At 42.1% G+C, this 25574-nt stretch overlaps 1 protein-coding gene across 3 annotated transcripts; it reads left to right on the forward strand.

Annotated features, from left to right (window-relative positions):
• The first annotated feature begins 1403 nt into the window (after nt 1–1403).
• Nucleotides 1404–24141, forward strand: atg4da (autophagy related 4D, cysteine peptidase a). 3 transcript variants are annotated; one of them, XM_084317977.1, is made up of 11 exons: nt 1404–1712; nt 5746–6013; nt 6241–6324; nt 6931–7104; nt 7699–8050; nt 8156–8220; nt 8628–8779; nt 9974–10052; nt 13308–13384; nt 18016–18135; nt 23028–24141. In XM_084317977.1, exons 2-11 carry the CDS (start codon nt 5797–5799, stop codon nt 23205–23207), a joined length of 1500 nt encoding a protein of 499 aa, XP_084174103.1. In that variant the 5' UTR covers nt 1404–1712; nt 5746–5796; the 3' UTR covers nt 23208–24141. The 3 variants fall into 3 exon arrangements, with proteins under 3 accessions (XP_084174103.1, XP_084174102.1, XP_084174104.1); XM_084317976.1 differs by having other exon boundaries at nt 1404–1708; XM_084317978.1 differs by having other exon boundaries at nt 1404–1708; nt 18016–18126.
• Nucleotides 24142–25574: the final 1433 nt, after the last annotated feature.

Consider the following 25574-nt stretch of genomic DNA (forward strand, 5'->3'; position numbering starts at 1 on the left):
CAAATGACTCAGTTCAGTGAGGGTGAATATTGTGAGAGGAGAATTGGAAGAATGCGCCAATATGAGAATTTTGAGACATAGATCATATTAATATAAGTTCACATAGCTAGGAAACAATGCTAAACACTCAAAAAGGCCATTTATAAGATAGTTCCCCTTTAAGTACCTCGGAGCCTACATATCCGAGGACTTGACATGGACCACACACATTGACAGTGTTGTGAAGAAGGCACGACAACGCCTCTACTTCCTCAGGCGCCTAAGGAAGTTCCAAGTCAGTCAGAAGATCCTTAAGAACTTCTACTCATGTACAATAGAGAGCATCCTGACTGGCAACATCACCTCCTGGTTTGGGAATAGCACTGCACAAGACCGAAGCAGACTACAAAGAGTGACACGTTCAGCCGAACGCACAATTGGAGGGGGGCTCCCCACCCTCCAGCACATTTACAACAAGCGGTGCAGGGGCAAGGCTAAGAGAATCATTAAGGACTCCAGTCACCCGAACAACTGCCTCTTTGAACTGCTGCGGTCAGGCAAGCGATACCGGAGTCTCAAGGCGAGCACAGAAAGACTCAGAAGAAGCTTCTATCCCCAGGCCATCAGGCTGCTCAACGAACAATGAACACTACACAACAACCATCAAACGCACATAGCACACACATCCACACGCACACACTCACTTTAAACAAACACACTGTAGCACCCACTACTCCCCACACTTTATAGCACACACTCACTTTAAACAAACACACTGTAGCACCCACTCCCCACACTTTATATTTATTGATAAAGGATTGCACTACAACTTGTACACCTTACTGTAAATTGTACCTCATCCCATTTCTGCTTTGCACTATATAGTATTGTATATTAGTACACTGCATAGTATTGTATATTATATGGTAACTCAGTTACGTCTATTCTGCATCGAACATTGTACATATGTCTATACTGAACACTGTGACCTCATTTTCTACTTCTAATTTACATGCTATACTATGTTATTTGATACTTATCTTGTCTAGCACAGTCTCTGGAGCGTAACAGTAAGAAGCATTTTGTATAAAAGTATTCTGTACTTCTGTATGACAACTATTAAAGAAACTTGAACTTGAATTATTAGTTGTTTTGTATGTACATTTTTATCATTTTAGCTACCGTTTTATTATTTATCTATGTATTTATTTATTATGTATTCATTTATTTTACATGTCTTTCGATCAAGCTTCATTTACGTCCATTGAAATTACACTTCAGCCAACGTAAATATTAACCAATGACAAACATTGATGAAATTGTATCCAATCAGTTTGCGCTCATCTCTCGTTTAACCAATCGCGGCCTGCCGGCAGAGAACAACAGGAAGTAAATGTCCCTTTCTGCTGTCAAACGGCGACCGAGACACCAAGTCGGTGCGAGGTTAACCTTTCATTTCTTGTTGTGTGTACAACCGTCTTAGTTTGTTGAACAAAGACATACGTTACGATATTAATACCGGATGTATTTGTTGGAAAAGCTATTGGGCTAGTTAACCGTTAGCCAGTCCGACTTGGTAACTTAGCGTTAACGCCTTAACGTAACGTTTCCCGGCTAACTCGATTAGCAAGCTAAGAATACAGCTAGCTGTGTGGACGTTGGATATGGTTGGATCCCAACGCTTTTGGGCCAAAGGACAGGAACCAAGAAATGACACTTTCCACCACAGGCAGGTTACATCACACCTTTAACTAATAGTAATAGCCACATTGTTTTAGCACGGCGACAGCTAGCTAGCAATGTCGCTTTCTTTTCTAAAAGGAGGCGTTCGTGCTTGAGTAACGTTGTGTACGTTGTGTGCTTATGCGAATATCCCCAGGTATTACTGTTGGCTTGTTTGCAACGTATTGTTTAAAGTGTGGCGAATTTGCCACACCAACTTACTCGTGATGTGTAGATATTTTACGTTACCTGGCCGACTGTAGGGCAATAGTGGTTTTACTTGATCAGCCCGGGAAGCCAAGACATTCAGTTAAATTCGAATCTAATCTGTCGCTATTTTACAGACTGAATGAATGAATGAATGAATGAATGAATGAATGAAAACTTTATTTAACAGATTGCAGAATGGGTACAATACAGTACGGCTCAATACATACAATTGTTAAGGGGATGCAGACCTGAGAAAGACGTTTGTCTTGTTTCCATCAGGGTCCCCCATTTTCAATTCATATAGACATATATGACATACATGACATACAGATAGTCAGTACTGCTACATCTATACATTTATGACATACCAGATTTGCAAATACAGTACTGTTTGTGATACAGAAGGAGTACAGTACTGTTTGTGATACAGAAGGAGTCAAGAAAAGGGAGTATATACATTTGACGTAGAAACTGTACATTGGAGGTTGGGTGGGGGGGGTTGGGTACATTGGGATATTGACAACCATACTGGGTAATTTACATTGGAGGTGGTTGGGGGGGGGGGGGGGGGGGCGGGGGGCATACTGTATAAACAAGTAACACTGTACATTGAGGGGGGGGGGGGGAGGAGACACTGTACAAACAAACACAATTGTACATTGAACTATTGACAAAACCATACTAGGTAAATGACTGTACATTGGAGGGGGTTGGAATGATTGGGTTAGGATATTTACAGGGGCCAGTGTTGAATTGCAGTCTCCCGTAGGTGTCCCTTGAGAGAGGTTTTGAAAGTGGGTAGTGATCCACATTCCTTTACAGCTTTGGGTAGGGCGTTCCACATTGATGTGGCATAATTGCGAAACGTGTTTAGTCCCTTATTTGAGCCGAATCTGGGTTTGACATGATTTGTGGAGCTCCCTCTGGTGTTGTGATCGTGGTATTCACTGACCTTTGGGAAGTATTTTGACATGTACATGGGTACCTTGGTCGTGTAGTGTATCTTGTAGACCAGGCCCATTGCAAGTTGTTGTACTCTGTCGTCTACTCTAAGCCATCCTAGGTTGTCGAAGTGGGCAGGGGTGAGGTGGGTTCTAGGAGTAAGGTCAAGCAGTAGTCTGACCAGTTTGTTTTGAGATGTTTGTAATTTTGTTTTTAGCGCCTTTGAGGTGCTTTGGTACCATGAGGTGCAAGCATAGTCGTAGTACCCCTGAATGAGTGCTCCTGCCAGAGTCTTCAGGGTGTTCTTGTTTACCAGAGAGGAGATCCGGTACAAGAATCGAGTTCGTTGGTTGACTTTTTTTATTACATTGGATGCCATTTTGTCACAGGAGAGATTAGCCTCTAGGATGGACCCCAGGTAGGTAATTTCATCTTTCCTTGTGACAATATTGTCACCCACTGTAACTGAGAAGCCGTCGGTCTTGCTGAGTTTGTTATTTGAACCGAAGAGAATGGACTCTGTTTTGCCCATGTGTAATGATAGTTTGTTATCAGCGAGCCATATGCAGATTCTGCCTAGTTCCGAGCTGAGGGTTTTTTCAACCTGTAACTTGTTCTTGTCAGAGACCAGCAGGGCAATTCAGTGTATCATCACCAGCTTTACTTACCCGTCCCACAGGCTCTTTCGCTGACATTAAAAGCCCCATAAGGTTAGTAGTGTCACAATGTTGGCACATGATAGCGTTTTAATTTGGAATCAATGGAATGATAATGAAACGTATTGTTACTTCATTTTCAGGGAAGCGGTGGAACCGTGGAAGTCACATGTCCAGTTGTGGTTGTTACTCTTTCATGCATTGTGCAATTCAATCTCTGTAGTTCACAAAGTGATGACGATGCATTGGCCAGCAGAAGTTAAGGTTGGCGGTTTGCCTATACACAGTTTTAGGGCTATTTTACTAAAGCATGCAATGAAGACCACGTGATGTGTTGGTTTCAAGTAGCATGCACATTCAATCGCTACATTCAGATCCTTGTTCCCCCCCCCATCTTCGGCAATGCTCTTAGACAAAGCAGGGAAGAACCCTGCATCTATGCTAGTACATTTGTAAGAAATGTTTAACTTGGGCAACCAAGAACACTTCTTGTGAGTTGGCCTGGAATAGAATCAACATTACACACAACATTACTGTACACTGACTGACTTACTTGAATTGAAATCCTTTTACCCTTTGGGAAGTGTAGGTCATTCAGAGATCCTTTGGCCCAACAGGACATATTAGCTCTTAGCTTTCTGGATGTCCCCCCATCCTATAGCCAGGGGTGGGCAATTATTTTTCTCGGGGGGCCGAATGAGCAACTGAAAATATGTTGGAGGGCCGGGCCAAAATTCCAAACTCAATTATGCATAATATACATTTTATTTCTATATAAAAAGCAGTAAATGGCATTGTTCTGACCCCTGGTAAGAGTGTATGTTATTATTTGGCAATTAAAAGGTGAGGTTAGCTTTCAAAAATATAATTTATTCAAATAGAATTTATTTCCAAAATGATAAACAAAATGTGAAACATTAATAACAAAGGGCATGTATGTAAAAAGTGCTATACAAATAAAGTTATTATTTTGAGTTTCATATACTATTGAAACAAGGATTTTCTTAGCTTTCTAAAGACATCACATCATCTTATAGCCAAAATAAACAAGACATGTCACTGAACTGTGTAAAGAAAAGTGTCCCAGCCAGTAGCCTTTTTTACTCTACATGCCTATATTAAACATTTAATGTTTTCATAACTGTGCAAAAAAAAGTGTCCCATTTCACTTGTTATATTTCCACATTTTAGTGTTCTTCAGCTATTTTTTTTTCATTCAGTGTGATAAATCCAGTCTCTGTTGAGCTTTAACAAGTCCATCAAAGTCAGGTTGCATGTCTGAGGTGGAGATGCGAAGCACAGCTGCCAGATGTTCATCAGTGAGAGAGGATCTGTACCTGGACTTGGTAAACGTCATGACTGAGTGTCTGTTCACATATAGTTGGATCCAAAGAGAACCAACATCTTCTGAGCATGTCTCCTCATGTTTGGAAAGTTCTCCTCCTTGAGAGCAGAGTAGAACTCTAGCAGTGATGCTGACTTAAAGTGCTCTTTCAGTAGTGAATCAGACTGCAGGTCAATGAGTTCAAGCTGAACATCAGTGGGTGCACTATCAACACTGCAGGTAAAGGGAGAGGAAACCAGCTGCATTTCATCCTCAACCTTTTTGAAATCTTAAACGCCTTGAAAATTCATCATGCAGTGCTCCCAACATGGATGAGTACCTGTGCCGGTGATCAGCTGATGGTTTGACTTCTTTCAGGGTTTTCATGTGTTTGAGATTGTTGCTGCCTAGTTGCCTTGAAATTAATTGCAACTTTGTCATGAAGGCTTTATGGCTATGCATTTCATGAGCAAAAATGTCCTTGCCCTGCAGTTGTGTGTTCAGTAGGGATGGGTACCGTTCACATTTGAACCGATACGGTACCGGTACCTGTGAATCGATACCGGTACCCAACGAACGGTACCTTTTTTCTGTACTTTATCTCTAAAAATGTAATCTACCTACCTCAGTTGTGAAAAAAGAAATCCAAACTTCAAATAACCACACTTTCGACCGTTTTCGGCTTGCCCCGACTGCTTTGTTGTTGAATCAAGTCAAATCCTAGGTAAGCGTATATTGTGACATGAAAAAAAAAAAAGTAAAAAAAAAAAAAAAAATTATTTTTTTATTTTATTTTTATTTTTTTTATTATGATGTAATCTTTCGCGGGCCGGTCAGAATCATCCCGCGGGCCGTACAATGCCCAGGTCTGCAGCTCATCTTACACTCTATCTCCCCCTCTTCTCATTTCAGTTTGGTAGTGCAATGAGGAGCTCCACAGCCCAGCTCTAAGAGTGCAAAGCCATGAACTCCGTGTCCCCCAGTGCAGCTCAGTATGTGGGGGGAGTGATGCAGGATGAGTTGGTGGATAGCCGGAAGCCCCAGTCCCTGGAGCAGCGGGGCATCCTCAGTCACAGACTTGGCCAGAGTCCTGATCCCAGCAAAGAACCAGCTGAGGAGCCAGATGAAGTGGACAAACTCAAGGCCAAGCTGATGTCTGCATGGAACAACGTTAAATATGGTCAGTTGTTGCCTCGTATTTAGAGAGAGAGAAACTGTTTTTATAGGTCTAAATGTGGCTGTTACTGCATCATATCTGTGTACCTGTATTTGTGATTATCCTATCTAAAATAATTTCCAAAACAGAAGTGACTTGGATATGACGTAGCTTGAGAAAACTTCTGTTCTTTTGGCTACTTTGGGAATTCCCACTGTAACTTCCCTTTTCCCCGCTGCTGTCTTCTTCAGGCTGGTCTGTCAAGACTAAAACCACCTTCAACAAGACGTCTCCAGTCACCATCCTGGGACACTCCTATCTGCTCAACAGTGAAGGTAAACATCCCACTGTGATCCCTTTCTCATCAATGGCATTTATCAAATTAGGCAAATTTCTCTCTGCAATGGAAAATGTATGGTGCCACGTCAGTAGTAGGGCTGTCACTTTAACAAAAGTTCAAATTCGAAATTCGTTCCAGAATTGTAGACTAGTTCGAATTTCAATTTAAAAAATAAAAAGTCTAAGCTATTTTCAAAGTATATTTGGTATCATTCTTTTCAGCACAGTCTCGCCTATATGACTATATAATATTATTATTATTATTATTATTATTATTATTATTATTTTTCTTTTTTCTCCCTTCAAGTTTGAATCTTGTGTTTTTATGTAAATTCTAAAATAACGTGACAGCCCTAGTCAGTAGTCGGTCAAACCCTAGATGTGGTGTATTGGTTAACTGATGTGGTCTAAGCCTAGGTTGCTGGGTAGGGTTTACTATGCATGAAGCAATAGGAGATAATCAAATAAAACTTTTTTCTCCTTTCATTTTATTTCAGAAAATAGTCATTTGTCATATTATCATACTAAAAACAAAATAAAAGAAGGGATCAGTCCTTGATAAGTGTCCTACATCCATAAGGTAAAATCTCTCTCTCTCTCAGATCAGGTTGAGCGTTTCCATCTGGCGTTTGTCTCCAGGCTGTGGCTGACCTACAGGAGGGAGTTCCCCCAGCTGGACGGCTCCAGCTGGACCACAGACTGTGGCTGGGGCTGCATGCTGCGCAGTGGACAGATGTTGCTGGGCCAGGGCCTGCTGGTCCATCTGATGCCACCAGGTAGCACAAAACTAATTCTCTCTTACAAACACTTCTTCCTAATCTTCTTCATGCTCATACATGCACAAAAACAGGAGATCTAGGTCAAGCTAGTACTGTTTTTGTATGATCTTGTTTGGCACAATCACTAGTACAATTCAGACTTTTGAACTGGTCTTTTTTTATTTTATTTTTTGGACCAGAACAACAACAAAGAGTCCATCTTGTCTGAGCTGAACTGAAGAAACGGGACTGGCTAGAGATTTCACATCTAGTCAGTGTTGGTACAACCCCACATTGCTATAAAACAATGCAAACTACTGGAAAAGGCCATTTATAAGATAGGGGACCTTTAATATTTCTTGTGAGCTGTTGTGCTGCTTCTTGCCTCCATCCTCCTGTTTCACTCTTTCTGTTTGTCGCGTTCGCTTCCTTGTTAATGTTACAGTGTTTTGTGTAGTGGGCCCCAACCTTTAACTATGGCAACCAAGAACACAGTTGACTGTCGTTAGTTGGAGACCGGCGACTGGAATTATTGTCCCAGGTGTTTGTATTGTACTCCTGCCTGCATTCTGGCTGTATGTGCTACTAAAACCATGTATTTTTGTACTCTAGACTGGGCCTGGCCAGATGCCCAGCAACTGTCTGATGTGGACTTTGAGGTTTTTAGACCTCGTTCACCGGCCCACGCCATAGGCATCCCCATCCCCTCCTTCGGATCTCCACGGGGCCCCAGCACCCCTCAGAAGAGCACATTGGGGGAGCAGGCTCCCAGGTGTACCCAAAGGAAGAGGCCAGAGTATGAGAGGGACAGGCAGGCTGAGCCCCTCCACCGCAGGCTGGTGACCTGGTTTGGGGACCAGCCCCCGGCACCCTTTGGGGTCCACCAGCTGGTGGAGCAGGGCCAGAGTTCTGGGAAGAAGGCTGGAGACTGGTACGGTCCCTCTGTGGTAGCGCACATTCTACGGTAAGAGCAGTTGTAACAGATTTTTTTTAACAGTTTTTACAATGTTTAAGATAGTTAGGTGTGGTCACTCATTGAATATAAATAGTAGAATATTGTGTTTTCCAGGAAAGCGGTGGATAAAAGCTCTGAAGTCCACAACCTGGCTGTATATGTGGCTCAGGACTGTACAGGTAAGTCAACATGCTGCTAGCTATAATCTGTGTGTAATGTGACAAGTCATAATTGCAATGCCCTCATAATTGGAAGTCCAGCAACTCTTTACATTTGGTGTCATTCTTGTATGATCATATAAGACTTGATGTTTTCAAGCAATTAATCATTTAGTGTGTTTCTTGTAGTTTTTGTTGCTTTGCCAAAGTGTTCCTCTGCACCAAAAAGGTTCCTGTTCCATAATATATATTTTTTTTCTCTCGTGATCCCCTGCATGGATAGCTGCATCTTTGTTTGGTTTGCTCTTAGGATAAGTTACTTAGTAAATCCTCTGTGGGATTCTCTTGGAATTAAATGGCCCCTGTGGCATCCTCACTAACGTGTGTGTGTGTGTGTGTGTGTGTGTGTGTGTGTGTGTGTGTTCCAGTGTATAAAGAGGATGTGGTGCAGCTGTGTGACCTGTCGTTGAGTCAGAGTATCTCTGATCCGTCCAGTGCAGACTGGAAGTCGGTCATCATACTGGTGCCTGTTCGACTGGGAGGGGAAGCTCTCAACCCGTCCTACATTGAATGTGTCAAGGTCTGTAGTGCTCTCCCTCCCCGTCTCTTACACCCACACTCAGGCAGGATGGGGCCTGAGGTAGAAATATGACACAATAAGTAGTCTAGTCATATGACGCATTAAACATACTAGTAGTCTAGTCATATGACACATTAAACATGCTAGTAGTCTAGTCATATGACACATTAAACATGCTAGTAGTCTAGTCATATGACACATTAAACATACTAGTAGTCTAGTCATATGACACATTAAACATGCTAGTAGTCTAGTCATATGACATAATGAAAACAAACTAGTAGTCTAGTCATATGACACATTAAACATGCTAGTAGTCTAGTGTCAATAACCTCGTTCCCAGTTTTATCTCCGTGAGATAAAGTCTGGTAAAGAACTACTGCCGAATGTCTGTGGGTTAGAATTTCCGGTGTATGTACTTCCCCTGGAAGCTGCCTCCGAACGGACCAAACCTTTCCCGAATCCTGTCTGCAAACAAGCTAGGACGGCCCGGTCATGTAGTAAATTCTTCAGGCAAAGCCGTTGCAGTGGCTTAAATGAGGAAATATTGTGCACTTCACACGTTTCTATAATTGTTTTGTCGAATCCGGAAAGCCTGTAGCCTGTACTTCCTGTACTTCCGTTTAGACATTTTAGGAGGCATATCTTTACCAGCCTAAGTGTCATATGACAATGAAACACACTAGTAGTATAGTCATAGGACACACATTAGTAGTCTAGTCATATGACATAATGAAAACACACTAGTAGTCTAGTCATACAGAACTTGTAAGTCGCTTTGGATAAAAGCGTCAGTTAAATGACTAAATGTAAATGTAATGTAGTCATATGACACATTAAAACACACTAGTAGTCTAGTCATATGACACATTAAACATGCTAGTAGTCTAGTCATATGACATAATGAAAACACACTAGTAGTCTAGTCACATGACTCATTAAACAACTTGAGTATTTTACAACCCTTTTCAACATCAATGGCAGTTTGAATGGCATTTAGTAATATAAGCTGATATCAGCTAAAACACACCATATACACCTATGAACACAACATTTTCTAAAGACGGGCAATCTCTGGTAATGGCTAGAAGTCTAAATTAGACGGGTATGTTTTTAAAGCCAATATATCTATTATTTCTCGCAATAGATTTTAGGTCACCTGTTCATAAAATCTGTTTCTGTTTGTATCTTCAGAACATCCTCAAGTTGGAATGCTGCATCGGGATCATAGGAGGAAAACCCAAGCATTCACTGTACTTCATTGGCTTCCAAGGTGAGAGCCTGCCTCTAATTCAGCATGGTTGTCTGGGAAGGAGAGCAAGACTAGACTTATCATCACAGAAAACTAGAATTTCACGTTTTACATGCAAGACACACAAGTTACATTAGGTATCCGTAACGCAGTGAATTGTGATGCCAGAAGAACCCCCATTACCAGTTGCATGAACCCTTGCCCCCCATTGTAATCGCTGTTGCAGCTGCTGATGTATATCGTCACTCGGTTCAATAGGAAGACAAGGGGGATAATCATCAACATCATTAAAATGCCCTGTTTTCTGGCTACAAATTAAACAATATTTTGTGGTGTGCCTGTTATCGGCCGCTGGGTATAATTTTTATCTGAATAGAATACACTTTTTTTTAATGGACTTCATGACCATTTACAGTACATACTGCACCTAGTATCTCAATAAAAAGAAGACCTTTTATTTGTCACATCCTTACACCACCATGCACTGCATTGTTGGTTAGAAATATGTGCAGCGTGTAAACGGTCCAAAAAGGTAAATGTCTATGCCACTTGAAAAGAGATTGTGTCAACTTGGCTACCCTTGTGAATTGAGAGGCTGCAGGACTTGGCAGAATAAATTTTCATCCTGGCCCAGGACAGCAGTTATTCAAGTCTTTAGCTGTCTGCAGTAGGCTCGTCACATCATCCATGAAGCAACAAAGAGGTGGCAACCGTTGGCCTGCACTATTGCTCACTCCTCTGGACATTGTCCTCACTCCAATCAACATGACCTCAAAAATGGCTGTGAATAGGATGGGTGAGATTAAACAACCCATTGCTATTCCCCTCTCAAGTTGCTGCCAGTCAGTTGTATACCGTAGTCATGTTTAAATCTACATAGTAGCTCTTGACGATGTTTGACACACCGGCACATGGAAGAAGTCCAGAGCAAAGCTTATTAGCTGAAGTGGGACAGACTCATATGTTCTCCAACTCCAGCCATACAACATGAAGGTCCTTCTTGTCTCTCTTGGTGGATCACATAGAAGAAAACCTTTCCTTCCACATTCAGCAGAGCGATGCTTTGGAATTTTCCAATGGTAGAAGATGGCCACAACTCTACACCACTAACGGGGAACACTCTGTTGTTTCCTTATCAACCTCATCTGTTTCCATAGTTCTTTCAGGACTCAAGGGCATCTTTTATAGAGCTTGTATGAAATACCTTTGGGCCCGGGGGCAGAGCTTGACCTTGCTTTTCGCACCACATCATTCACTTCACACAGCTTAGGTGCTATAAACTCTGTGGATGGAGCAGTTGGTTGGGGCACATATCCAGGGTACCCAAGAGGGAGATGTTTTCCTGGCTCTGTGATCTGCTTCCTTACATGGTCCTCAAGTTGTTCCTTTGCCATGACCAATGTGCCACTATTTTTCTCCTCTAGCAAGCTTCTGGCCATCTTAAGGATCTTTTAGGAATTTTTAACAGTGAGTCTTTCTTCTTCATCCTCTTTTTGATGCGTTCAGCCCTCCTGAGTGATATTAGCCGGCTCTTGATTTGTTTCCATAATTAATGCTTTCGGACCGTCCCTCTCATGTTCCTCCAAACTGAAAGATTTCCTTTTCCCTTCTACTCTTGGCTTTGGGCACCTGTTCCTTCTTAATTTGACCAAACCTACTGAAACTAAACATCATAGATGGTCTCTCTAAAGATGTTCACTTTACTTTCCATTTTGCCTTTGAGGGGGTTCTGCAGGATGAGTGCCAAGTTGCTGTCCACTTTCTCCAAACCTCTGAGTCTTTTGCCTTTGGCCACATGATCTTCTTTTTCCTGTCAGGGTCTTTCTCCTTCCTTCCATCCTTGGTGTTTGGAGTCCTCTCTGTGGTTTGGGACTTCACCAGGGAGCTGGTGGGCTCTGGTGGAATATGACCATCCACAACAGTGGGCTCGATAGCTCTGTGGTGCTCAACCTGGCTCTGTGCCCTTCTCGTCTTATCTGCCTGGGCAGTGCAAGCATTATAAGTACCGGGCACTATCTAGACATGATGGACACATACCTTGAAATACTGAATTTGTCACTATCGCCCCATATCTTCCTGATTAACTTGGAGTGATCAAGATATGCAACTTCAGCTGTAGTAGTGGTCACAGTCGGTGCCGGGTCTCCTCCTGGAGGTAGAAGTAGTGCTATGCCCTGCCTCCTCCCCCGGCCATCTCTGATGAAGGTCCCTGGCCTTCTGTGTTCTGCCTCGCCACCCTGCACCATCTCACGGAGCCATGAGTTTGTGTTGATGCCCTGATACCTCTGCAAACTTAGGGCTGGGCAATTAATCAAGTTTCAATTTAATTTCCAATTTTTGCTTCCCACAATCATGAAAACAATTGAGATTAAATGATTGTTGTGCCGCATGCCGTGTTGCTCTTGTGTTGTAAATGCAGCGCACCCTTGCTTCTCAGTGGTGCGGTCCGCTGAGGGAGCCATGGTGCTTAATTTTGAAACATTTTGGTAACTTGGAGAAGATGACAGAAAGGCAGCCTTTGGTTGAGAAGAAAGTAAAATTCAGTTGTCATATGTTCTCAAATCAATGAATAATCGTGATTATGATTTGCCATAATCAAGCAGCTCTGCTGCTAACCCATTACAACAGTCTATAATTTTCCTTGTATTATTCTTTTTTTCCCCTTTATATTACTTTACCAATTATTCTATCAATCATCAGTTGCACATCAACATATGCTGCACGTCTGACTATCCTTGTTGGGAGAATCTCATTTAATTGCCCTTCTGAGGTTCCCCCCCCCCATTTTTTCTTAAAGGAACACGCCAACATTATGGGAAATGTGCTAGCCTAGCTTAGCACAAATGAATGGAAGCGGATACAGACCAGCGAGTTTAGCTTAAAACTCCAGTGGTTCTACTGAACACACGGAGAGGAAATTGGCATCTATCTTTCCCTGGCATTTCCCATAATGTTGGCATGTTCCTCTAAGGTTTTGTAGGAGTTTTCCCTCAAGTTCAGGGGGTGTTGTTCCCTTGTCATGTGGTTTTGTGAAGCCCGTTGAGACATGTGTTGTACAAATGGATTTAATTTGACTTGACATGGGGCTACCTCAACCCCCAACCCTCTCACAGAGCTGTAGAGCATGTGTATAGTTTCTGGCATCACAAAGCAGAACTGCAAGTCCTGCCCTTTTTTGTTTTGGCTGCCTGTGATGATATTTCCCTCTACTGCTCTTCTTTTATCTTGTAGCTTCTCATTATTCTAACTGATTTCTCCTCCTTCCTGTTTTCTCAGATGAGCAGCTGCTTTACCTGGACCCTCACTACTGCCAGCCAGTGGTGGATTTCACACAGGAAGACTCCTCTTTGGAGGTGAGACACGCACACCTGTGTCTGTCTGTCTATGTGTGTGTCGTGTCTGTCTCTCTCTGTGTGTATCTGTCTGAATGCTGGTCAGTCTCTCTTTTTTCAGTTTATAGCTATGTCACTAGGGGCGGCATGATACCACCTTTTCCGATACCGATACCACAGCCTTGAGTATCTGCCTATACCAGGGGTCAGCAACCTTTACTATCAAAAGAGCCACTTTTCCCCCCTCCCACAAAATAAAATGCTCAGGGAGCCGCACAACCTATTTACCCTTCAAATGAAGATAACGGTGTATAACGTTTTATATATCCCCAAGCATACCCCACATTTAGCATAAAACGCCTGACAATTGCATACCCAAAGTAATTTGCGATTTATTATACTTTATACTTATAGCACACAGTTTGTTGCATTAATGGAATTATAAAGCGACAACAAAATTTATTTGTACTTTTTATTGCTGTGTTTACCTGTTATAACAAAGGAAAACCTTAAACTCGTATGAAAAGGAGATAAAATACTGGCTGTGTAGACCTATTTTTAAATAAAACACAGAACAGGAGACAAAACACTAGTGTCTGTAGACCGACTTTGAAATAAAACCCTGAACTATTCAGGCATATTTGAGTCCTTCCCTTATTTGTGGAACATGTATAAAATTAAAAGTAGTCCACTTTGAAAAAATACTACCATGTGTAGACCTACTTTGAAATAAAACACAGAAAAGGAGAAAAAACACTGGCATCTGTAGACCTACTTTGAAATAAAACTCTGACCTATGCAGCTCTATTTGAGTCCTTCCCTTATTTGAGCCCCCCCCTTCCCCCATGCTGATATGATGCCTGAATTTCCCCAAGGGGATCAATAAAGGAATATCTTATTTGTGGAAAATAAATAAAAAGTTAAATTTTCATTGTTCGCAAATTTCGCACCACATATCAGGCATACAGGTAAGCCTGCATCGTTAGTCGTGAAAGCAAATTAATCTGTCCACGCTGAATTAAACCCTCTATTTTCCTCAGACTTTCCTTTTTTTGGATTTATCCATGGTTAGCTTACTGGGGGGTCAGAAACTCAAGATTAGCCACTTGCAGACGGCAGGGAGAGGCGCGGGGTGTGACGTACTGTATATTTTAGTTGATGAAATATTTTTGTTGACGAAATATTTTTTCATTTCAGTGTCACAGTATGACATCGATCTCCAAAATAAGAAGAGAAAAAAAATAAAAGTATTTTTTTCTTTCTTTTTGGGCCAGGGAGCCGCAGCTGATTGGCTAAAGAGCCGCAGGTTGCCGACCCCTGGCCTATACCAATACCCATCCAATAAGGTTTCCTCCTGCTCTTAAAAACACAAACCTGTGTTTAACCTAGCCATCTATAAAACATCATACTAAAACTGTGAAACAAATGTCCTACTCCCCTAAAGGAAGAAATACATGGCATACATGACTCAGTTATTTTGTTCAAATATTTTAGTTAATAAGTTGCAATGTAGACCATAACTTAAATAACAACCTGACATAAAAAAAACAATAGCATCCAGTAGGAAATGTACAGTGGAACACAGTATGATAAACATGGCATCTTAAGATTCACAACTCTAGGCTCTTCCACCAGCGTGTATATCGACTCCAGAGGTCAGTCGTGAAACTCGAGGTGGCAATGTTTTCCAAGCATTTAGAAATAAACTTGCACACTTGCTTGTACTTATTTGGGATAGCCGTGTCGGAGATACAATTCTGGTTTGGCAACATCAAAATGTTCAACTAAGCATCGGAAACCGACATTTTCAACAACAGAAAGGGGCTGGTCGCCCAGTACGATAAATTGTTATTTTCTCTCCTATCAGCTTTGCTTTGTTACCGTCTGCAGGGAGTTTCTCACACTTCTGAATGGTTTTTAGCTATGTTAGCTGTTAACTTTTCCTCTTGGCATTCGTTGCACATATGAACTCGGCATACTCCTTTCCATGATGAATCTGCAAGTGTTTAAGTTTCCAGTGTTGCTGCCACCCCATGAAATATTTGCGTTGCAGATATTACACTTTTTCTTCTTTGAGCTCAAGCATCGGACGGCCCGACGGCAGGCCGTCACATAGGGCTGTCGCGGTAACCGCATCACCGCAATCAAGTGTGTCAAGTGACCCGCGGATGCAGAACAGAGAACCGCGTCAACCGTGGACTAAACAAAAAAATGGGCGTCATCATTTTTAACTCATTCATTTAATGACGAGGCGTCCGTTTTCCAATAGCATGAGCTAACTTCACGTTTCCAACAGTTTACAACTCACAGACTCGAGCCCCCAATGTATACCTTTTCCTGTATTAATCTGAACCGTAAGAGTACAGGGGAGCATTCCAACACTCCCGGGCCGAAGTGCCAGTCATGTAACTTGCTCAATGTTATTTCACTAACGTTACATGCAAATTAAGTGCTGCCTCTCTCTACCGACCCCGCTACACTCTGACTAACCCCTACGCCCACTTCGTTAACGTTATTATAGCTATTATGATCTATAATGTCAACTGGATAACTGTAGCTTTGTTTGCAAACGTAAGTTAACGTTCGCTATCTATGACGTTAGCTATAGGCTAACGTTAGCTATCTGTGACGTTAGCTATAGGCTAGCTATCGATAACGTTAGTGTAGTCCCGAGTGTAGCGGGGACGGCGGAGAGGCAGCACTTACCCCCAATGATGAACAATGATGTTTAACTGTGGCTGCGTGTATATAAATCTGTGCCAGGTCCAGCATTACATTTTCCTGCTCTATCTCTTTATATTACTCATGGGTAGGGAATAGGGATGGGTACCGAATCCGGTACTTTTAAGGGTACCAACCGAATCACGTCGGTAGTACCAATTCACGTGAGATCCGCCGGTGCCACATTTCGTACTGGTAAAACAAATATATCCGATGACGTCAACTAGTGATGCACGATATATCGGCCGATATAGCCGTTTTTTTACACATCGGTATCGGTCCGATATCAAGATAGGGCCGATATAAAACATTTTTTTTTTATATAATTTTTTTATTTTTATTTTTTTACATGTTTTGGCCGTAAATAGTTTCAAAATATCAGTCAATTCTGAAAATAAGTTACAAAAGTAAAAGAAATATTGTTGTTGCACCACTATCGCTGCAATATTATATATATATATATATATATATATATATATATATATATATATATATTAACAAATTGTTCTAAATAAATAAGAACTAAAGCTAGATGCGTTTACATTTTGGGAGTTAAATTATGGAATAGCCTTAGTGACGGGTTGAAGTTGTGTACTTCTCAGGGGAGATTTAAAAAAGCCTTAAAGGATAAAATAATTCAGGAGTACAGTTTTGAGTAAAACATCAAACATTTGTTTTTTTCTTTCAAAAAATTATATCTTGCAGCATATTTTAGGTTTTTCTTTCTTATATTAAAATATATTTAGTTTTTAAGAATTTGTAAAGGATAGGCAAAATTAAGCATGTGCTTCAGCCTATTCCTTTTTTTCGGTCGTTGATTTTGGATTTTGTGTGAGCTTGCCTTGAATATGTACATTTGTGATTTTCTTTTCTTTTTTCTTTTCCTTTTGTAAGTCCACATGGGTGCGTTTGATTTGTCTGTAAACAAGACCGAAAAATAAACTTCATTCACAAATAATAATGATAATAAAGAATTAGAAGTTTGGATATATATATATATATTTTTATTTTTTTATTTTTTTACAACTGGGGTAGGTCGATTCTTAGAGACTAAAGTACCAAAAAAAAGGTACTATTGGGGACCGGTATCGATTCACAGGTACCAGTATCGGTTCAAATGTGAAAGGTACCCAACCCTATTCATAGGGCCACTGGATTCCGTTAAGACTATGTAGAAATGCAAGGCGGCTGGGTGGCGCAGCGGACATTGCGCTTGTCACCAGAAAAATTGAAAAAGAGGAGACAAAGTGGATAAAAAAAAAAGACTATGTAGAAATGCCACTCACACTGTCAGCCTGATCACTGCAGAATATAATCTGGCTCATCGGATCACATTGCGTGCAAAATACAACTCGAGAGAGTCCTGACCTGCCAGTTAACCTAGTATCACATGATATAACTCCCACTGGAATGACGAGTATAACCCTAACTTAAGTCGCTTTGCCTTCTAAATAATGTCTTTCTCTCTGGTCATATTGGACTTTCACTTTGGTGTATGGTTTTGACACTTGACTATGAGACTATTGCATTTTAAAGGTGCACTATGTAGTTTTGTGAGTCAGAGAAGTGAATAATATCTAAGGTATATTTTCATAACTGAATAAACAAACCGTCCTCAGAGGAAAAATGCATCCTTGGAACACTGTTTGAAGCTAGAAAGCTCCCTGAAAAGTTACTATTTAATTGCTGTCATTTACAAAGGCAGGGCCTGCAATCCTGTTAATAATTAAATTATTTTGTTTTAATTTATGGTAACATAACATAGAATCATTTTAAGAATTACAGACGGACAGACAGACAGTAAATGTCTTGCAAACAAATCCCTCTCCTCCAAAACGGCATAGTGCACCTTTAAATCATTTTAAGACATTCAGTCATTGATTAATATGTTGCTCATCTGACCTTCCTTGTGTCATCTCTGTCTTTTCTAGTCTTTTCACTGCAGCTCTCCCAGAAAGATGCCCTTCAACCGGATGGATCCCAGCTGCACCATCGGTTTCTATGCCAAGAACAAGAAGGACTTTGAGTCGCTTTGTTCTGCTGTCAGTGTGGTTAGTCTCATATATATATATATATATATATATATATATATATATATATATATATATATATATCCTATATCAATTACATGGAAATCCATTGCCAGGGCTCCAAATTGCGATCAAAATGGTTGCATATACAACCTTTTATTTTCTAACTGAGTTCATATTTGACTTTGTTGTATTGGCATGAGTGGCGGATGGAAGGGTTGATTGTTCATTAACACTTTGATTGCCAGCATGAGGTGGGCTATTTATCGCTTGAGTGCCAGCGCTTTAGTCAAATAGGGTGAGCACATTTGTGAACGCATAAACTATATCTTATATTATGTGTCTAATACGCCTGTCGCTTATCAATGACTTGCTTGCAGTCAACATGTACGAAACGGATTGTTTTTCATCTGTACATTTCCGTTTTGAATAAGAGTATAGTTTTGAAGATTTCAACAACAAAAAAAGATTCCGCAGGAATCGCCCTTTACTGGAATACACACAACACGTTGTCATTTTCCGGCTGATTTATGAATCGTTTAAAAAAAAAATAGATTAGCGATAGTATATGTGTACTTATGCACGCTAGAGAAGCGGGCTGAAAAATCGATTATCTATGACCTGGTCAGCGCTAACGTCATACACGCACACACACAGACTCGTTGTGAAATATGTGAAAAAAACATCTGATTACCCCAAAACTGGTAAAATAGATTCCTTACCTCAGATCAGATGTTCTGCAAAAAGATTATTCCAATTCCTGATCGCCATTCCAAATATCAATCAGGTTTATTGATCCAACATTAGACCTCGAAACAGATAATCCACGCTGCTTTCGGTTGCCCCAATGAATGCAATAGTCTCTCTCCGGTTACATGCCTGAGAAGTAAAATGTGGAATCCGGAGTTTTCTTTTCACATGCATTTTCATTGAGTCGGGTGCAATACCATCCGGGAGACGATAGAGGGCGGTATTTGCCCTTTTCGAGCTCATAGACAGTCCCAATGATAAGAAATAACTATTAAATAACGAGATTTCTCGTCATTGGCACTCAATGTGTTAAAATAAAGGTCTTGCAATTCATTGAAGGGTTTTCTCTCTGATTATTGCTTCAGGAGAGTGTGGTGCATGTTGTTCACGCATACTGACCGAACTTTGCGTGTTCCTGTTTGCGGACGACTCAGCCCTGCTGGTCTCTGACAGGAACAAGTTGCAGGTTGAAAAAGCCCTCGGCTCTGAACTTGGCAGAATCTGCACCTGGCTCGCTGATAACAAACTATCATTACACCTGGGTAAAACAGAGTCCATTCTCTTTGGATCAAATAACAAACTCAGCAAGACCAACGTCTTCTCTGTTACAGTGGGTGACAATATTGTCACATGGAAAGATGAAATTACTGTAAGATCCTGATCAAACTGGCCAGTATCACGTCTTCATCTGTTTTGGCTCTCCATCCAATTCCTCTGCGTTGTGTCATTTTAATGGTCCTGACGTCTCTCCGACACTGGCTGATAAGATCCTTATCTCCCCCGTTAGTGCAATCCATAAACCATACTAATTCTCCACCTCCGTAAGAATTCGACACCGTGAAATACCTTATGAGGAAAAGCGTTGTTTTATTGCTATAAACAGAACCTCATAATCAGATGTTATCAGATGTTATCAAATTGTATCGTCCTTGAAGAGTCTGTTCTAATGATCTTTCGGTGTGTTCGTCTATCGTCCTTTTGTTATTCAGTCAAATAGTGTTCAGGCCTGGTCTTTAGCCTAACCCTCCTCGCGTTAGCCGGAGCTAATGATGATGTGGCATTCTCCCCCCCCCCCCCCCCCCTCCTCTCTGTGATGAGAGGAGAGAGTGTCTTCTGTGTGATCTCAGTCCTACTCGCTCTTGGTCAGATTCTAGTCTGCCCTACACCCGGAAACACCGTTCGACTTATAGATCCTCGCCGTAGCAACGATAGCCCACCCCTTTCTGGTTGTCATGTGCCGTGTTGTCATGACAACTGCGTTAATAACCTTTACACGGGTGCTCCAGTAGCACACCATGTTACCGCGCTCGCGCGGGACTCCGTGCTGCGTCACGGATCTGGTTGACTCCGAGTTCGATTCCCGGACTCGCCGTCATTTGCCGAATGTCTCCCCTGCTCTCTCTCCCGTTTCACCCTACAACTGTCGGTCATGCTTGACCAGAAAAGCGATAAACGCTAAAAAATAAAGTTTAAAAAAAAAAAAAACCTTTACACACATTTCACGTTTCATTAAGATGAACCTCTCTCCCTCCTGCTCTGGGAGACACTCGCTCTTATCTCAGATGTTCCTACAAGGAATGTCAACAAACATTCTCTCGCTGGCAGTGTGCCTCACAACAATCACCCTGCTCTACTGAACCACCGTCTCCTGCTTCCACCGTCCGCATGCACTTCGACCTCTCTGACCCGGCACCGTTTTAGCTGTGGTCACTCCCCCCAATCTATACATCACATACATTGAAAAAGCACTCCAAATCCTTCATTACATACCTGGATTCCATCCTAGAGGCAAATCTTTCCTGTGACAAAAAGTCAACAAACGAACTACCGTAGATTCTTCTACCGGATCTCCTCTCTGGTAAACAAGAATACCCTGAAGACTCTTAACAGGAGGGGGCCGCTAAGTGGCGCAGTGGGCAAGGCGCTCCCCACTAATGCAGGAGATGCTGGGTTCGAGCCCAGCTCTCGGCATTGCTACCAGCTTGGCTGGTCGTTCATACTAACACAATTGGCAGTGTTAGGGGTGGGAAGCTGGTGGGTGGGGATCGGACGTTGTGGACAGCGACTCCTACAGGTCGGTTGGTGCGCCTGCACAGCAGAATCAGGAAGCAACAGGGGCGGCGTGTCCCTCCCACGCAGACCCTCGCCGCTGAGAGATCGCGCTGTGCAGGTGAAAAGATGCGACGGCTGCCTCCTCGTGTACCGGAGGGGACACGTGATGCAAGGCTTCGTCCATATTGCAGCCGGCCAGTGGGAGGCATGGCCTAACAGCGTTCGAGACAGGGGAGGGTAGAATTGGACAATACGAAATTGGGATGGGAGAAAAATTGAAAATGGGAGAAAAAGTAGATAAAAAAAAAAAAAAGGGTACTACGAATTGCACCTCATGGTAACAAAGCACCTCAAAGGCACTAAAAACAAGATTACAAATATCACAAAACAAACTGGTCAGACTTGACCTTACTCCTAAAACCCACCTCACCCGTGCCCATTTGAAAAATCTAGGATGGCTTAGAGTAGACGACAGAGTACAGCAACTTGCAATGGGCCTGGTCTACAAGATACACTACACCACTAAGGTACCCATGTACATGTCGAAATACTTCCCAAAGGTCAGTGAATTCCACGACCACAACATCAGAGGGAGTTCCACAAATCATGTTAAACCCAGATTCGGCTCAAACAAGGGACAAAACACATTTCGCAATTATGCCACATCAATGTGGAACGCCCTACCCACAACCGTAAAAAACATTTGAATCCCTACCCACCTTCAAAACCGCTCTCCGTCATGAGCGCCTGGATCCTGGACTTTCTAAGTGACAGGCCCCAGGCGGTCAGGGGGGGGGGGCATACCTCCTGCAAAATCACCCCGAGTATCGGGTCCCCCCAGGGCTGCGTCCTGAGCCCCCTGCTGTATTCACTGTACACACATGACTGTGTGGCCAGGTTCAGCTCCAACTCCATAGTGAAGTTTGCGGACGACACAGTGGTGGTGGGGCTGATCTCTAACAATGACGAGAAGGCCTATCGGGAGGAGGTTGATGTACTGGCATGCTGGTGCCGGGATAACAGTGTTTGACAACCTAGGATGGCTTAGAGTAGACGACTCTCTTTTCTGGACTCTTTTCGTATCACAAACAGTACTGTATTTGCAAATCTGGTATGTCATAAATGTATAGATGTAGCAGTACTGTCTATCTGTATGTCATGTATGTCATATATGTTATGATTAATTGAAAATGGGGGACCCTGATGTAAACGAGACGAAAGTCTTTCTCTGGTCTGCATCCCCTTAACAATTGTATGTATTGAACTGTACTGTACCCATTCTGCAATCTGTTAATAAAGTTTTCAATCAATCAATAAAACAGCCTACTCCTGAACATTGGTAAAACCAAAGAGCTGATCGTGGATTTTAGGAGAATACAGCAGGGGACACACTGTGGATAAACGGGGCTATCGTGGACAGGGTGAGCAGTTTCAAGTACCTGGGAGTCCACATCACAGAGGACACATGGTCAACACACATATTCTGTGGTGAAAAAGGCGAAACAGCTAAGGAAGTTCAGAGTATCGGGGAAGATACTCCACTCCTTCTATTCCGGGGCTGTAGAGAGCATTCTGACTGGAAACATCACTGCCTGATTTGGAAACAGCACGGCATAGGACAGGAAGGCACTCCAGAGAGTGGTGCGCTCAGCAGAGCGTACTACGGGTATTGCACTACCACCCCTGCAGGACTTATATAACAGGAGGTGCAAATCCATAGCCTGCAGAATAATGAAAGACCCCCACCCACCACCCCAACAGCCTGTTCAAGCTGCTGCGGTCAGGCAAGCTATGTAAACAAGACTAAAGTCTTTCTCTGGTCTGCATCCCTTTAACAATTTTGTGTATTGAGCCGTACTGTATTGTACCCATTCTGCAATCTGTTTAAAGTTTTCAATCAATCAAAAACTGTCCTGCTGGGGCAAAAGAAATCCACCACTGCAAATTCGACTTACCAGTTAATGTAATGGACCTCCTCTGCCTTTTCAACACCGTGATTTTTTTTGTTATGTTTTTGTTTTTTAAACAAGATGCATTGATATTGATGTATTGACATGAATTTATATTCCTTCATGTTGTCTTAAATCATTTCATGTGTTGTTTCTTCCCAGGCCCTGTCTTCATCCATGGAGAAGTACCCCATATTTACTTTCGTAGAGGGCCGGGGTCAGGACTATGCCCTAGAGGGACTCGGTAGCTCTCCTACAGACCCCACAGTCCACATCCTTTCCCTGGACCCGCTGAGCAGGAGTAACAACACAGGCAGCACTGATGAATTTGTCTTCCTGTGACAGACCCTGCACTGATGATGCAGTTCCAACTCCAACGCACAGTTGGCGGAAGAGAGACTGTATTGGAATTGTTTTTCTTTTTTTTCTTTTTTTTGCTTCCAAATGAAGGATTCTCTTCTCTCATTGATGCAGCTTCAAGGTGGATTGACGCATTTGCACTTAATCACTCACCCTGGTCCACTTGGAATAAAAGTGTGGCTATGGTCTAAACTAACAGGCATTACTTGGTAGTTAGAATATGGTTTCAAATATTCAAACTACGTGAGGTGCACTTGATTTATTGGCCAGACACAAATAAAAAAATAATCTCAAATATGGGCACTTGCAAGTTAAGACAAATCAAGCCCTCCTGCATTCTTTCTTTTTTTCTCCTTTTCTTTTTTTTTATTCCAAATGTACTGCTACTGTTTTGCCCAGGTCTGAACTGGATACACTGTGTGGTGTACTTGACAAGGAAATATTATTTAATGGACTCACTAGTCTCTGGGGTATTGTCTGTATATATTGCAGAACTCTCTTTTATGCTTTCTGATGGGAACGACTTGTATTACCGTATACACACTTATCTGCTGTACACTCCTGGGCTCCAGGTGGAGATGTAAATTGTTTTTACTTTCCAGTCAGTGAACTAATTTATCAGTTACATGTCTATGCATGTGTGTGTGTATGGGAGGATGGTGTGAGTCAGGTGCCGTATGTGTTTGTATGTCCGTTTATCACTTTATAAAATTTGGTGTACTACTTTTTTTTTTTTTTTTTTAAGTTTCTCATGCTTTCTCCTACTTCCACAGAAACTCTTCCAACAATGTCTTAAAATAGCTACAAATAAATGTTTGCATTGTAAACTGCCCCAAAATAATGTTCCCATTTGACCCCCCATCCCATTATGTCGGTAATGAGTTTGTCAGGGGTTTAACCCAGCAACCGTCTCGCTCGCTTAAGGCGCTCCCATAGTCCAGCAGACTGTACACAGAGCAGACTCCGCGGATGTCCGCGCGGACATCCGCGGAGTCTGCTCTGTGTACAGTCTGCTGGACTATGGGAGCGCCTTTACTCTCCCAGCTCTGGTGCTCACTGGTCCCCTGTAATAACGGACAACTCCAGGAATCTGCTGTTAAAATGCTCCTATTCTCCAATACGTTTCACCAGCTCCCAGATGGGCTTAAAATGATCTGTTTATGAGATTTGTTAGCACTGTCTCGGCCTGCTGACCTGTTGAATGGAGTTTTGAATTAGATTTGTTGTCTTTCCAGCTTCTATTGTAATGTTGTGCTTTTGTTTGTCCCTTTTTATAAAAAGAATATATATATTCCACTATTTTGTGAATGATACCTGGTTTTGGTTTCCTGATTAAAGTGCAAACACTGGAATCACAGCTTAGACCACCATCTAGAACCTTTGTGACTGTTCACACATCACAGCATGCTCAGGTGCACTGCAGTTGTAACACCACCTGGTCACCAATCACCATGTGAACCAGTAACGTGGAGTCATTTCTTATTTCTGGGTTAAACAATGTACCCATATATGTATACAGTAGAAGTAAGTCAGACATGCTGTCCTGTTCAGAATGGAGATAAATTAATTTGGCTTTTATGGTCTACTTCTCCAGAACTGTCAATGGCTTGTTGCCTACATAGACATAAAGTTCTACAATTTCCCAACGGGAAACAGTATTTCATCATCAAATTATGTACAGGGTGAAAGTGCAAACTTGTATAGAAGGGTTAATACAACTTCTAGTGACCTAACTAGTAATGGTCAGTTCATTATGTGAACTATTGTAACCTATATTGTATAGGCATCTGGTAGGCTACTACCTACGTACTACTGAAGATAACATTGTCTGACCAATAACTATAATGTCTCCCTTCCACCAGCCTTTCCAAAATACCAGTTATATTGAATGTGTAGCCTATACCTGCTGCAGGTCTACAGTAATGTTCCCAGCATGCATCTTAAAACCGTTTCATTTACATCCATTCAATTGTTGAAAGATGATTGAGAATACCTTCGGGTTATAGTAGTTTACATCTAAAACATTGTAGCAGCCTTTCAGAACCTATAATTGACTGGTAAACCTGATCACCTCTCCGCACGCATGCGCTTGGATCGGTAGCCGTGACTAGACATTCACGCGGTCCGGAGAACGGTGAAGGGGGCGCTCGAGCCGCGTCGCTGAGACAAATCAACGCTGCGAGGCAAATTACAAAGCGGGTGAGTGTACTAATTGCGACAACCGCTGCGTCTTTATTATATACCCCCAATTAAATATCAATACAGCAACGCAGATATTTACGAAGGAGTGCCTTGAATTGATGCTGGTAGATCAGTCGCACAAGCACAATCCGCCATTCCCCCTTTTTA

This window comes from Notolepis coatsorum (genome assembly GCF_963971535.1).
Source record: "Notolepis coatsorum genome assembly, chromosome: 7".
Taxonomy (NCBI): Eukaryota; Metazoa; Chordata; class Actinopteri; order Aulopiformes; family Paralepididae; genus Notolepis; species Notolepis coatsorum.